Genomic DNA, 14,724 nt, shown 5'->3' with positions numbered 1-14,724 from the left:
TTTGATATTGTCATTACTGCTACAAGTGGTGGAAAGGTGATCTTTCTGTGTGGAGTTTGCATGTTCTCCCCGTGAATGCGTGGGTTCCCTCCGGGTACTCCAGCTTCCTCCAACCTCCAAAGAAATGCACCTGGGGATAGGTTGATTGGCAACACTAAATTGTCCCTAGTGTGTGAATGTGAGTGTAAATGTTGTCTGTCTTGTCTGTGTTGGCCCTGCGATGAGGTGACGACTTGTCCAGGGTGTTCCCTGCCTTCCACCGGAATGCAGCTGGGATAGGTTCCAGCCCGCCCCGCGACCCTGAAAGGGACAAGCGGTAGAAAATGGATGGATATTTAAAGTGTAGTGTAAAAGTTGGGCCCTGATCTAAGTGATTTTGTGTTGTGATTACCTGTAAATCAAAAAAATAGTTGTCATGGCAGAGCAGCGGTAACCATGGCGACAGGAGGCTGTTCTAGCTGACCCGTCCAGAAGCTTGCAAGACAAAACAACCACTAGGGGTGCCGGAGAGCTGCCATGCAAAAAAAGGCATGTGTGCAAAAAAAAGCAAATGAACAGAAACAAGCCATGAGAGTAAAGAATAAAAATAAAAATGTGACTTTTATTCACTTGCAAACGCGTATGAAAATAAATAGATGACATGAGCTCAAAAGGCGGGGGTGAAACTAAAGGTGTAACAAAATGGTGAGCAATGCCCTTACAATCTTTTTTGCAGTAGTATGAGACCCGGGCCTCGCTAGTAAAGTGCAGGTGTGATACAGGTGCTTTGTCAAGGAGGCCAACAGGGGGGTGAAGAAGCACTTTGAGAGACAGACCAGACCAACATGGCAGTGCGTGTCAAACCTTAAGAGGAATGTTGTTTAATGGCGGCGCTCGGTGGTTACATTGCATGACGCGTGTGTGTGTGTGTGTGTGTGTGTGTGTGTGTGCACCATTGTTCTGTCTTTGTGGCCACAACTACGCTCTAAACATCAGAGAATCTCTGTTGTGATGACAAAAACGCACATTTCAAATCCCAAACAAAACCAAAACACATCTCCCTTGTTAGACACCCCTGAGAAAAAAAGGGATGTTTGGATAAATAAAAATGGTTAAAATGACCGGCGTCCGTGTCTTCCTTAGGCTTTACGCCCAGCGCTACACAACCAGTGGGCACTTTGCAAGGCGATTGGACAGGAAGTACCCCCATGTGATCATGTATCCAGATGCTGATGTCAGCAAAAACAAAGCAGCAGTCTTTTTTTTGCGCAGTAAGAGATTGTGTTTGATCACGTCTTTTGTTCAGGTCACATGACCATCCATACCACGTCAGTCCGACTAATACGTAGTGTAAAACGCCTGCCACCAGGGGGCCACGGCCACCCGCATGCACGCACAGCCGTGCATGGCGGTGGGAAATTTGGGGTAGACAAAGCAAGATGGTGGCGTATGATTGGGAGGTCAGGAGGAGGCGGGGCTATTTTGCTCCTTTCTTGGCTGCCGCGCCCCTCTTGGTTTGCCACAGGTGGTTGTGGATGGTCAGCGCGTCCACGCTGACCGACACAGTCTTGGCGGGGATAACGGTGAATTGCTTGCGGTCCGAGCTGTACTTGTACAGCTTGTCTATCATCTTCTTGCTGATGCTTTTGGGCCCCGTGCCCGTCAGCTTGTGGATCTCTTCCGTGTCCGGGAAGTAGGAGTAGAGCGCCCGGAACTGGCAGCCGCCGTCGCGGAACAGGATCATCATGTGATTGGACTCGCACTTCTCCAGCTCCTGAGGGGGAAAGACCCTTGGTCACCGAGGCGGAAGCAGGACTCGGAAGAGGGGGAAGGCAACTGACCTCAAGAATCTGGTTCTTCTGCGGCTCGTTGACTTTGCCTGCCAGACAGCAGTGTGAGATGGCGTTGTGGATGATTGGCTTGTTTGATTTGGCACTTGGCTCCTTGAACAGCTTCGGGCCTGGAGAAGAAGACAGATAACACTATTGAGGGATTTCACGTGGAATAGAATAGAATAGAAAGTACTTTATTGATCCCTGGGGGAAATTCAGCAACCACAGTTCGCTCACAATAGACAATAATAATAATAAATAATATATAACATTTATTTTATATAATATATGAATATTATAAATATATTCTACATTTAAGTGCAGTCAAAAAGGAACATATGCATTATACAGTCTGATGGCTGTCGGTATGAAGGACCTAATGTGTCGTTCCGTGTTGCATTTCGGGAGTCTGAGCCTTCCACTGAACGTGCTCATTCTCTCCACAAAGTCAGAGTGTAGTGGGTGGGAGGTGTTGTCCATTATGGCGAGGAGTTTTGCTAGACTTCTTCTCTCTGACACCACCGCCAGAGAGTCCAGCTCCACTCCCACCACGTTACTGCCCTTCTCAACCAACTTGTCCAGTCTGTTTGCATCCCTCACTCTCAGCCCGCTGCCCAAGCAAGACACGGCATGCAAGAAAGCGCCCGCCACCACCGACTCATAGAATATCTTCAACATCTTTGTACAGACGAAAAGCATGTGAGCGCCATTGCGATTAATGCTGACACTGCATTAAATTGATTGTGGCGCACTGCCGCAACTAAATAAAAGTCAGAGTAAAGCTGCTGCTCCTCCACATGGAGTAGCCAGATGAGGTGGTTCAGGCATCTGGTGAGGATGCCCCCCCAAGCGTTAAGATGGGTAGGAGGCCACGGGGAAGACCCGAGAAGCCTTGGGATCCCCTGGGGAGGAGCTGGAACAAAGCGGTATGACGTAGTGAGTAGAGCAGCCGTGCCAGAAACCTGAGGGTTGCAGGTTCGCTTCCCACCTATTGACATTCAAATCGCTGCCGTTGTGTCCTTGGGCAGGACACTTCACCCTTGCCCCCGGTGCCGCTCACAATGGTGAATGAATGATGAATGAATGAATGATTGGTGGTGGTCGGAGGGGCCGTAGGCGCAAACTGGCAGCCACGCTTCCGTCAGTCTACCCCAGGGCAGCTGTGGCTACTGATGTAGCTTACCACCACCAGGTGTGAATGAATGATGGGTTCCCACTTCTCTGTGAGCGCTTTGAGTATCTAACAATATAAAAGCGTGATATAAATCTAATCCATTATAATTATTATTAAGTAGCTGGGGAGAGAGAAGTCTTGGCTTATCTGCTTAGGCTGCTGCCCCCAGCCCAAACTCAAAAAAGCAAAAGAAGATGGGTGGATGAAAACATTTTATTTACATAAAACCAAGTTAAAGTAACATATTGTATAACTGGAAATACTGTAACCTTGTCTATTATTTACCATATTTTTCGGACTATAAAGCACACTTAAAATCCTTTCACTTTCTCAAAACACTACAATGCGCCTTATAACCTGCACCTGAAGTACAGAATCCATCCATCCATTTTCTACCGCTTATTCCCTTTTGGGGTCGCAGGGGGGGCTGGCGCCTATCTCAGCTACAATCGGGCGGAAGGCGGGGTACACCCTGGACAAGTCGCTACCTCATCGCAGGGCCAACACAGATAGACAGACAACATTCACACTCACATTCAAACACTAGGGCCAATTTAATGTTGCCAATCAACCTATCCCCAGGTGCATGTCTTAGAATATTTTTGGTTGTGCTTACCGACTTTGAAGTAATTTTATTTGGTACATGGAGAACTGGTAAGTATGACCAGTAGATGGCAGTCACACATCAGTGGTACCTGTAGACTGCAATATGACTCAAGTAATCACCAACAATTTATATCTTCCATTAAAAATATAGAACATTACACACGGCGCTCAAAAATCTATCGAAATGTTTTAGTAGGACTTTGGTAAGCTATGAAGCCACACCGCTTGATGGATTGTACTGTGCTTCAACACAGGAGTATTATTATGGTGTGTGTATAAGGTAAGACATTATCTGGTGTTTTGTTTCACAATATTATGCAATAGCATTTTTTCTTAGCTTCTGGTACACGCTGATGTGTATTTTGGATCTGCATAAGTCCCGAAAAATTGTGCACCTCCACCTTTGTAGTCCGTGCCGACTACGTAGTCGATAAACTTCTTCTTTTTCTCTATCTTCTTGTTATGTGATATTCACCCTTCAGTGTTGCCATTTCTAATATAAAGTAGTGTAAAGTTTTTTACTTATATCTGTCATTAAACTCCCCATGAAAGTACTAAAACATACCAGTGTAGTGAGTTTACATTATTCACCCAAGGAACTTTAGTTATTGGAGGATTCTGGTCGGGACACATTTTGGGCGTTGTTGTTGCACTAGTGAGCCACATATGAGGAGATGCTGCTCCATTATTAATTGAAGTAAAGTCTGAATGTCATTAAAAAAGCTAGCTCCGTCTTTTGACACTTCTTCCACTCCCGTCCTTGCACGCTACACCGCTACAACAAAGATGACGGGGAGAAGACGCTGTCCAAGGTGAGCTATGTAAATGAGACAGCCCACAAAACGGCGTGTCAGAAAGTGACTTGAAGATCTGCATCATCTACGCAACATTTTGACCCAATAACTACCATTACATATTACGTAGACCACAAGCAAGTCTTTTATATTTTGAAAAAAACCCCATAATAATATGACTCCTTTAATGCACCTTATAATCCGGTGCTCCTTTTGTATGAAAAAAAGACCTGAATAGACCCACTCATAGGCAGTGTGCCTTATAATCCGGTGCGCCCTATGGTCCAGAAAATACGGTACTATTAACCTCAACATGTAAGTGTAAAAAAAACATTTACTTGGTCTATCTTTAAACAAAAAATACAATCTGCAGTTGTCTTTATTTTTAAGTTATTACACCATGATTTCACCACTTCAAAATAGATTTTCTCCTGTTTGGCTCCTGCGCTGAATTGAGTTTGAGACCCCTGGTGTAAATTGTACACATGTATGAATGTGAGGGTGAATGATTGTTTTTCTTTCTGTCAATGAGCTGGTCCATTGTATGTTAGCATTAAGCCAGAGGCATTAGGGCCAACCTTCATCCCGTATAATTGTACTGCTTTTGTCTGTTGATTCTAAACTGTATTATTATTCTATGTGATTCCTACATGTGTGCACTTCATCTGTGTAGATAATGTACTTTACGTAGTGACTCCATTGTGGAAAATATAAAAAATCCACCTCAGGTTATTTTTTCACCTGTAATTGAAAAGACTGTTTATATATTTGGCAAACTAAATTCCTACATCCAGCGAGGGCAGAATATAGTGCAGTCTTTTACAGTCAACAGCAATGATTAAAAATGAGAGAATATAAGAAAAAATATGTTATTTCAAATAACTAACAACTGATTTGTATTTAAATACAGTGTTCCCTCACTACAACACGGTTCACTTTACGCATGCCTGTGGTTACACAGATTTTTTTGTGTGTAATTTCTTAGTGTCGCATGATTTTTTTTTTTAACAGCGTATGAATGTGCATTGTGTTCTGCGTCCTGATTGGCTATTGGACTGTAGACCATTGCCAATCAATCTTCTTTATGCCAAGTGTCCTGTACAGTACAGAGTGTATATTGTGGTGGGGGATATAATCCTGAACACATTTCTAATATGGATGAGACAGACTTATTTTGGAAACAAATGCCCTCTCGCAGCTCTGTAATGCAGGACCAAGCCAAAAGCGCAGGATTTAAGGCCCAAAAGATGGTGTGACTCTGGTACGGTATGAAAATGATGGAAATGCTTTATGATAAAACACAGGCTTATTAATAGGTCAAAAAATAAAACACGTTCTGATCATTGGTTAATTCTTTAATACAATGGTGTACTGTACTTATTTTTTTTAAATCCACAAAGGTTTGAACTTTGAGAGTGTTTAAACGAAATAAATGTGAGAAAATGTTCATTCCTGTCTGAGAAAAGTCAAAGTGTGTGGTTAGGGATTTAAAAACTTAAAACATAAGAAACGTAAAAACATATATTGTACACAACTGTAAACGGAAAAAACCCCCCATAAAAAAACAACCTGTAAACGAAAAAACATGCACAGAAAATAAAAACATTCTGTTTATGAAAAAAAAAACAGTGTAAACTAAAATATATAATGAACGAAAACACATGAAAAACGGAAAAAAATAAATAAATAAAAGTACTATTACACAAATTTCACTTAAAACTGGTATTTTTTGGAACGTAACCCAGCGTTAAACAAGGGAACACTGTATACATAATACAGACTTTTATATAGATATACATTTGTTTAGCCTTTTTAAAGAAACTATATGCATCATTGCCAGTCAAAATGATCATGATGATATCATGACCATGACCATGACCAACCTCCCAGCCACATAAAAAGGCAGTCTGGGGGAAACCCTGCATTGTATTTATTTTTGACAGCTAATTATGTTTCGCCATACAGTGTGGAGCTGCTCCCCTAAGCTAATAATAATCACTTCGGCATCTCAGTTCAGTTTTGGCTCTTTACCAAAATTGCATTTTACATTTTTTTTTTTTTTTTAAGTGGGAAACGACCAATATGGCTCTGCACTCTTAGATTTGTCAGTGTGTGTGGGTCTCAGTGGACAAAGTTTGTACTCGTGTGTTCCTGTGTACGTCCTAATTCTACTGGGGAGAACAGAACAATAAGTGGCCTGGCAGAGGAGCAACTCACCGGTGTACTCAGCCATGGACGCGATGGAAGAAGCGGTGGAGCCGTTGTCCCAGTCTCGCTCTGCCGCCCGACTGTGGTTTCGACTTCCTGTAAAGGACTCTACAGAGTCACAGCTGAAGACAAGTAGAAGGATTGTAGCTTTACAGCTCAGATTAACGTAGCAGTGTTAAAATAAAGGGGAGCGCATCTTACCGGTGGGAACCTGCCCCCCCCGAATTGACGCTGTCAGCTTCGTTGGTGGCGGCGGAGGCCAGCGACAGACTGGATCCTGACTGGGCTGTGTTCAGATCGTCCACTGTGTAAGAAAACGCAGTGCTTAGGGACTCATTTAGAAGAGGCAGGTGTCAAAACTCAAAGCCGAGGGACCACACATCTTTTTTATATGTCCCGCAAAAGCCTGGAAACATTATGCATCAAAAACGTGTAAAAAAACACTTTTTTTTGTTTTTTTACTAAATGCATCCATTAAAAATACATGTATTGCATATCTTTTAAATTTCATTATCTGCTAATGCAGGGGTGCCCAGTAGGTCGATCACAGAATACCAGTGGATGGAGGAGTGTGTGCAAGTCCATCGCCAGCCAGGCATTCAAAAAATTACCTAAAAATGATGGATAATCAATCTTCGCCAAGACGTCACTTGATTGACATTCATGGCACCCAAGGGTCTTGTGAGATGATGCTGGCTGCTGCCACATCATTATTTAAAAAAAATGACCGACAGAAGGCGAGAAACACTTTTTTTATTTCAACCATACCTCCCGTAAAAATGTTAAGACCCACCGCACAGTTCCTGTCATCACAATAAAAGCCCTGATCCATCCTGCCTGCTCTTAAGAGTCTCAGAAAGCTAGCAAGCTACGTAGTTTGCCACCAATGTACCGTATTTTTCGGACTATAAGTCACAGTTTTTTTCATAGTTTGGCCGGAGGTGCGACATATACTCCGGAGCAACTTATGTGTGAAATTACTTACACACTACAGTAAAATATCAAATAATATTATTCATCTCATTCGCGGAAGAGACGAAGAAAATGTCAGCAATCGTCAAACACGTCAGCAATCGTCACATACACGTCAACCAATAAGAATTCGGCGGGGGAGGGTCATGGCAGAAGTGCATTGTGGGTCATGGAATGCTAACTGCTATATGCTACTGCCGTAGCTATTACAATGGATCATTTCATTGTTGGCGGTAACTTATAAAAACTGAGAAGGGATGAACATAAATGGCACCGAAAAGGAAATCATGTACTGCAGATTACATGGTAAATGATAAATGGGTTGTACTTGTATAGCGCTTTGACAGTATTTCCACATTCGCCCATTCACACATTGACGGCGGGAGTTGCCATGGACCTCACCAGGACCCATCAGGAGTAAGGGTGAAGTGTCTTGCGCAAGGACACAACAGACGTGACTAGGCTGGTAGAAGGTGGGCATTGAACCAGTAACCCTCAGATTACTGTCACAGCCACTCTACCAACTTCGCCACGCCGTCCCCCATTACAAGCTGGACGTAGTGAAATATGCAGCAGAAAACGACAAGAGGAAGCGGCGCATACCTTTGGAGTTGGCAGAGTTGTTTAGAAGCGACATCGAGGAAGAAGATTTCATCGGATTTTTTTATTAGAAGTGACAGATTGTCTGGTAAACGTACAGCATGTTCTATACGTCATAGTTTTTTGAATGACTCTTACCATAATATGTTACGTTAACATACCAGGCACATTCTCAGTTGGTTATTTATGTGTCATATAATGTACACTTATTCAGCCTGTTGTTCACTATTCTTTATTTATTTTAAAATGCCTTCCAAATGTCTATTCTTGGTGTTGGATTTGATCAAATAAATTTCCCCCAAAAATGCGACTTATACTCCAGTGCGACGTGTATATGATTTTTGGCCTTTTTATTATGCATTTTCGGCCGGTGCGACGTATACTCCGGAGTGACTTATAATCCGAAAAATACGGTATTTCTTGTATAGTGCATAAAAAATGGAAGCTGGACACTTTCATGTGGTATTTAACAGAAAGGAGGACTTTTTTTCTCCTCCATTTCAAAATGTGGACGTTATCATCACTACTATCTAAATTCCAATCAATGCAAGTCATCACAATCATACCAACTTATAGTCTTGTGTTTAATGAAAGAAAGGAATGTTAAACATGCTTGTATGATCAATAAACACATTTAACTCGTTAACCACTCTTCTATAAACAAATCAAGATAAATTATATATATGAATAATTCCCCCACTTGGTACATTGAAAAGTAGCTCCCCTGCAGTAATATAACAAATATTATGTAATCATACACTCCCAAACATTTTTTTGTCAAAATAAATACTTAAATTTTAACAATAGTACCGTTTTTCCATTTACAGTAACACAACACATAAGCAAAGCGTAGATTTTATGGTAAAAAAGCTGGCAGCACATTCACCAGGATTTTACCATAAACAGTGATACCATTCTTCCATATTCTTTAAACACTGTAAATTATACTGTGAAAAAATTGGCAGCACTGCCATCAACAATTAACCATAAGAAACAGTGGCACCGTTTTTCCATTTCCAGAAATACAAGCATAGATTTATTTAACAGTAAATGACAGCTCAGCAGTCAGAATTTACGATAAAAACAATGGCACCGCTTTTCTATTTACAGTAGATAGGCTCCAGCACCCCACACGACCCCCTAAAGCAGCGTTTCTCAAAGTGTGTGGCGCGCCCCACAGGTCGGGAATAGAGACATGACATGTGGGGAGCGAGGAACGGGAGAAAATTTCACTTAAATTTTTTTTTTTTTAATTATATTCTTATATATATATTTTTTTACTATGCTTTCTTTTTCTATAAGCACTGTAAATCACTTTGTGATTCTGTCTGTGAAATCCGCTATATAAATAAATGTAAACTACTTATTTTTCCTGTAGGCCTTAAATTTCTAGGTAGGAGCACAAGTCTGACAGACATAACAGTAACTAATGGGGGCGGGGCTAAGCGGAACAAACTTTCGCGCGGATGGGTAGCAGGCTAATGTATGGACCACAATTACACAAAATTGATACATTTGTGACTCGCACCTCAAAGGTCGTCGAGCCAGAGCCAGCGCCTGCAGAGAAACAAAAATCTGACGGGCCTAATCAACCAAAATGCCAACCGAAAAAAAATTATGATGAAGGGTATCTTGCTCTTGGATTCACGGCAGCGGTGGTGGGGGCAGAGGAGAGACCCCTGTGTGTTCTGCGTCTAAAAACCGCTAGCAGCAGACAGCATGAAACCCAACAAATTAAAGAGACACCTCGAGACCACACACCCCAATCACATCAATAAGTCAGTTGATTTCTTTCAAAGAAAACTGGCAGAGTACCGTCAACAGGAGAAGCGCATGGTAAAAGCTGCATCAGTAAACAGTAACGCTCAAATGGCTTCATATAGAGTTGCATACAGAATTGCACAATGCAAAAAAACCACACCCAATTGCTGAGCAGCTCATTCTCCCCGCTGCAATAGATATGTCAGTCATGCTTGACGAGACAAGCGCCGCAAAATTAAAAGCTGTCCCACTGTCAAATGACACAGTTGCGCGACGTATATGCGACATTGCAAGTGATCTTGAGGAACAACTCGTAGACAAATTAAAAGAAAGTCGTTTTGCTTTACAAGTGGACGAAGATACTGACAGCAATAAAGACTGCCTGTTCATCGCATACGTCCGCTTTGTGAATGGCGAGTCACTGTGCGAGGATTTGCAAATGCATAGCTCCTCCTTTTTTTTTTTTTTGCAAAGATTGCAAAGTGGCACTTTTATTCGATTTATTATTGAACTTTATGCAAGTTATTTGATTTATTATTGAACTTGATGCAAGTTATAACACTTTTATTTGATTTATTATTGAACTTGATGCAATTTATAACACTTTTATTTGATTTATTATTGAACTAGGGACGGCGTGGCGCAGTGGGAGAGTGGCCGTGCGCAACCTGGGGGTCCCTGGTTCAAATCCCACCTAGTACCAACCTCGTTACGTCCGTTGTGTCCTGAGCAAGAAACTTCACCCTTGCTCCTGATGGGTGCTGGTTGGCGCCTTGCATGGCAGCTCCCTCCATCAGTGTGTGAATGTGTGTGTGAATGGGTAAATGTGGAAGTAATGTCAAAGCGCTTTGAGTACCTTGAAGGTAGAAAAGCGCTATACAAGTACAACCCATTTAACTTGATGCAAGTTATAACACTTTTATTTAATTTATTATTGAACTTGATGCAAGTTATTTTATTTATTATTGAACTTGATGCAAGTTATACCAAAGCTGCACAGTTATTTTATTAATTATTGAACTTGATGCAAGTTATACCACAGCTGCACAGTTATTTTATTTATTATTGAACTTGATGTTATTTTATGTTATTGAGTTTGAATGTAAACAACTTGATGTTACTTGATGTTCAATAAATTTGAAAATGTTAAGCTTGGTATTAGCATTCTGTTGGGGCAGGTAGGGCTTGAAAACTCCCCCTTGTCCAAAGTGGGGTATGACAAAAAAAGTTTGAGAACCACTGCCCTAAAGGGACAAGCGGTAGAAAATGGACGGATGAATGGGATGCTGTAAAAAACACACCTTAAATTTTACGGTAAAAAACTGCCAGCATAGCCAACAGAATTGTAGTGTAAAAACATGGTAGAGTTTTACAGATTGCAGTAATACAATGGAAAACACCAAGATTTTACAGTAAAAAAAAAAGCTGGCAGCACAGTCACCAAAACTTTACTGTAAAAACAGTGGTACCAGTTTTACATTTACAGTAAAATGTAAAAACTACCGTAAATTTTGCTGTGAAAAAAAAAGCCCACTCAACCACCAGAATTTTACCGTAAAAAACAGTAACACTGCTTTTCATTTACAGTAACATGCTTTAAAACACTTTAAATTATACAGTGAAAAATGTGCAGCACTGCCATTGAAATTTAACAGTGTCACCACTTTTCTATTTCAAGAAATACGCTGTGAAAACAAGCATAACATTTACACAGGGTCTCTGTGGGTTTCAATATGTCAAATTTAAGACTTTAAAACCATCTTCAAAATAATTTAAGACCATTTCACATCCATATGGACAAAAAAATACAAGGAAAATAAAATCAGAGGTCCATTGGAATACAAAATGGTTAAACTAACTAAATACACCAGGAGCTTCTCTAATGTAAACTAATTGAAAAAAATATTAGCTAACATGGTATCAGCCAATTTCCAGATTTGCCATGAAAGTGTTTTCTTGCAAAATGTGCAGTGTGCATCAGAATAAGTGTTTTCATCAACACTAGCAATAGTAGAGGAAAGTATTGTCTGTGAAAGGGACAGTTAGCATCTCTGTTAAAGCTAAATGGTTAACTTTGGCAATGTTTTTTCAGTTGTCAGAATGTAGCGAAGTGATTGTTGCAATTTCTAAGTCACTGTTGCCATTTCTAATATAAAGTAGAGTAAAGTTCTTATATCTGTCAGTATACTCGCCATGAAAGTGCTATAACTTACTGGTGTAGTGAGTTTCCATTATTCACCCAAGGAACTTTAGTTATTACAGAGTTTCTGCCGGTTTCAACATGTCACATTTAGGACTTTTTTTAAGACCATCTTGAAAATAATTTAAGACCATTTCACATCCATACAGACAAAAAATACAACGACAAATTAAAATCAGAGGTCCAAAATGAATTGTAAGTATATTAACTAATTCACTGCTCTTTCGCATTGGAAAACAAAATGGTTAAACTAACTAAATACACCAGGAGGTTCTCCAGTCTAAACTCATTGAAAAAAAAAATTAGCAAACATCATAACTGATTTGCCATAGAAGTGTTTTTTTGCAAAAGGTGCAGTGTTGCTTGATATCAAGTGTTTTCATGTAACATCAACATCAGCGATGGTAGAGGAAAGTATTGTCTGTGAAAGGGACAGTTAGTATCTCTGCTAAAGCTAAATGATTAACTTTTGTAATGTTTTTTTGGGCTGTCAGAATGTAGCAAAGCGATAAAAACATCTACAGTACTACTGTATCTGCACAAAGTAGCGAAAAACAGAGTGATTGTCTAAAAAGAAGGAAGGCCATTATGGCTTGCAAGCCTCAAACACAAATTTGATGTGAATCATGTGGAGAACATTCAAATATGCTCAGCTCATTTTGTGTCTGCTGTTTCTACCTGGTTTGTGTGACTTTTTTTGAAAACATATTGCTAACACACAAGGATTAGTTGTTATTTAGGCATGACAAGATGACATTGGCAAATCTCCATTGCTTTCCTCAGCCCTCAATAAGATGAGTGAAAACACTTTTAATGTTGCTTGCTGTATAAAGTTGAAGATTAGGCATGAGAAGCTGACCTGAAATGATCGGAACAAATAATAGAAAATATGTAAGAGAAATATGTTTTAAAGTTTTACTGCTGAGTACACTACTATCACAGAGAAAACTGTATGTAATAGTATGATTTCACAACTAAACATCTTATATCGATCTCCTTCGGCAATTGGCGCCACTTAACCCACATAACACTCCTTTGGGGGGTGGTTACCTTTATCTTTGTAAAGTTGTGCAAGTGTTTGTGGCCTTTCAGTATCTTTTGACACGGACTTATCCAGGACTTTTGACTTTTACAAGATCATTCCAATCACTTTCAACGCCATGTTTACAAACACTTCCCACCGCCTTCAACCATACAGGAGACACAACTCGTTGAACTTTTACTTACCCATCTTATACAAGTCATTTGGCTTTGCTGTGGGCTTTTGGTATGCTAACTAAACTGTCAACACAAAGCATACAGTGTTCCATAAATTCTGACCGGTCAGCACAGGTAGTTCCTTTGTGTCGTCTCGTTATAGCGTCTTCAAAAATGTAAACATTTCAAAGAGAGACAGAAGTTTATGCATGTTTTAAATAAAAGTAACGTCAGTATATTTTTAAGACCTTTCAAAATCTTATTTAAGACCTTTTAGGAGAATTTTAGACATTTTAAGGCCTTGAATTCAAATTATTGAACACTTTTTTTTACTTTTTAAGACCCCGCTGATACCTTGTTTTTACACCACTATAGTGGAGACTGACTCCATAGCGCCCCTGCTGAATGCAGCCAAGTAGTGTGCTATGTTTTGCCTAACTTCTTTATAAAGCAACATTTTAAAAGGGAACTCTGCTCAGATGTGGTTAGTGTGGGGCCGAGTGCACACCACCAGAGGTCAGTGTCTACTTGTGTTGGGTGGCAAGATGTTACGAGGACATGAGAAGAAGAGGAAGGCACTGAGGGGAAATATGAGCCAATCTCACGTGTGGAAGAAGAGCACTTTGAGTGGTTCTCGCTGGAAGACTCCTCTCTCAGGACAGACTTGGGTCTGTGTTTCTGCTTGGGCTTGGGTGTCTTGGGCTTCACAAGACCTTGCTCCTCAAATATCTCCTGCTGCTTCCTGCGGAGGTACTGCTGCTTTATCAGCTCTCGCCGCGTCTTCTCTTCCTCTTTACGCACGCGGTCCTCCTCAGCCTTCTGCCTGGTATTGATCAAGCACATATAACGTGAACACGTGACGTATGTATTGGTGAACAATGGTATCAAATACATACCTGGCCTCGTCCCGCTTGAGTTCAGATTCAGCTTCCAGTTGCTGTTTGCGCAGCCGAGCTTCCTCGGCTTTCTTCTGCTGCTTCAGCAGGAACGCTGCTCTCTTCTTGGCAAGCTCGTCCTCGGCTTTCTGTTCGTCCTGGACACACAGACCACGTGTGACCGACTAAAACAACTTTGATGCTGATCATGATACTAACAATTTGATGCAAATTTGTGACCCTCAGCCCGTAGCGTGGCATGCTAAAATGCAGCTGATGAGGCACAAGCGGGAACAAATAGCGATCAGAAACAGACAAACAGTAGCTACAGTCGTGGTCAAAAGTTTACATACACTTGTAAAGAACATGGCTGTCTTGAGCTCTCTATCATTTCTTCAAGTATATTTTTTTGTGATAGAGTGATTGGATCATATACTTGTTGGTCAAAAAAAACTTTCATAAAGTTTGGTTCTTTTATGAATTTATTATGGGTCTACTGAAAATGTGAGCAAATCTGCTGGGTCAA

General features: G+C 40.9%; 1 protein-coding gene across 2 annotated transcripts in view; it reads right to left on the bottom strand.

The window, feature by feature from the left end:
• Window positions 1–574: 574 nt before the first annotated feature.
• LOC133547892 (calmodulin-regulated spectrin-associated protein 1-B-like) overlaps window positions 575–14,724 on the bottom strand; it is an 81,764-nt gene continuing 67,614 nt past the window's right edge. For both annotated transcript variants that reach the window (XM_061893374.1, XM_061893375.1), the window contains exons 14-19: window positions 14,220–14,356; window positions 13,929–14,146; window positions 6,795–6,897; window positions 6,603–6,715; window positions 1,821–1,939; window positions 575–1,753 (exon numbers count right to left, since the gene is read on the bottom strand). In XM_061893374.1, the coding sequence (XP_061749358.1) occupies window positions 1,457–1,753; window positions 1,821–1,939; window positions 6,603–6,715; window positions 6,795–6,897; window positions 13,929–14,146; window positions 14,220–14,356 (987 nt within the window). In that variant the 3' untranslated portion in view covers window positions 575–1,456. The remainder of the gene's footprint in view (window positions 1,754–1,820; window positions 1,940–6,602; window positions 6,716–6,794; window positions 6,898–13,928; window positions 14,147–14,219; window positions 14,357–14,724) is intronic.

This window comes from Nerophis ophidion, unplaced genomic scaffold (assembly GCF_033978795.1).
Source record: "Nerophis ophidion isolate RoL-2023_Sa unplaced genomic scaffold, RoL_Noph_v1.0 HiC_scaffold_245, whole genome shotgun sequence".
NCBI classification, from domain to species: domain Eukaryota; kingdom Metazoa; phylum Chordata; class Actinopteri; order Syngnathiformes; family Syngnathidae; genus Nerophis; species Nerophis ophidion.
Note: the sequence above shows the minus strand (reverse complement) of the source record. Positions and strands in the feature narration are given on the sequence as shown.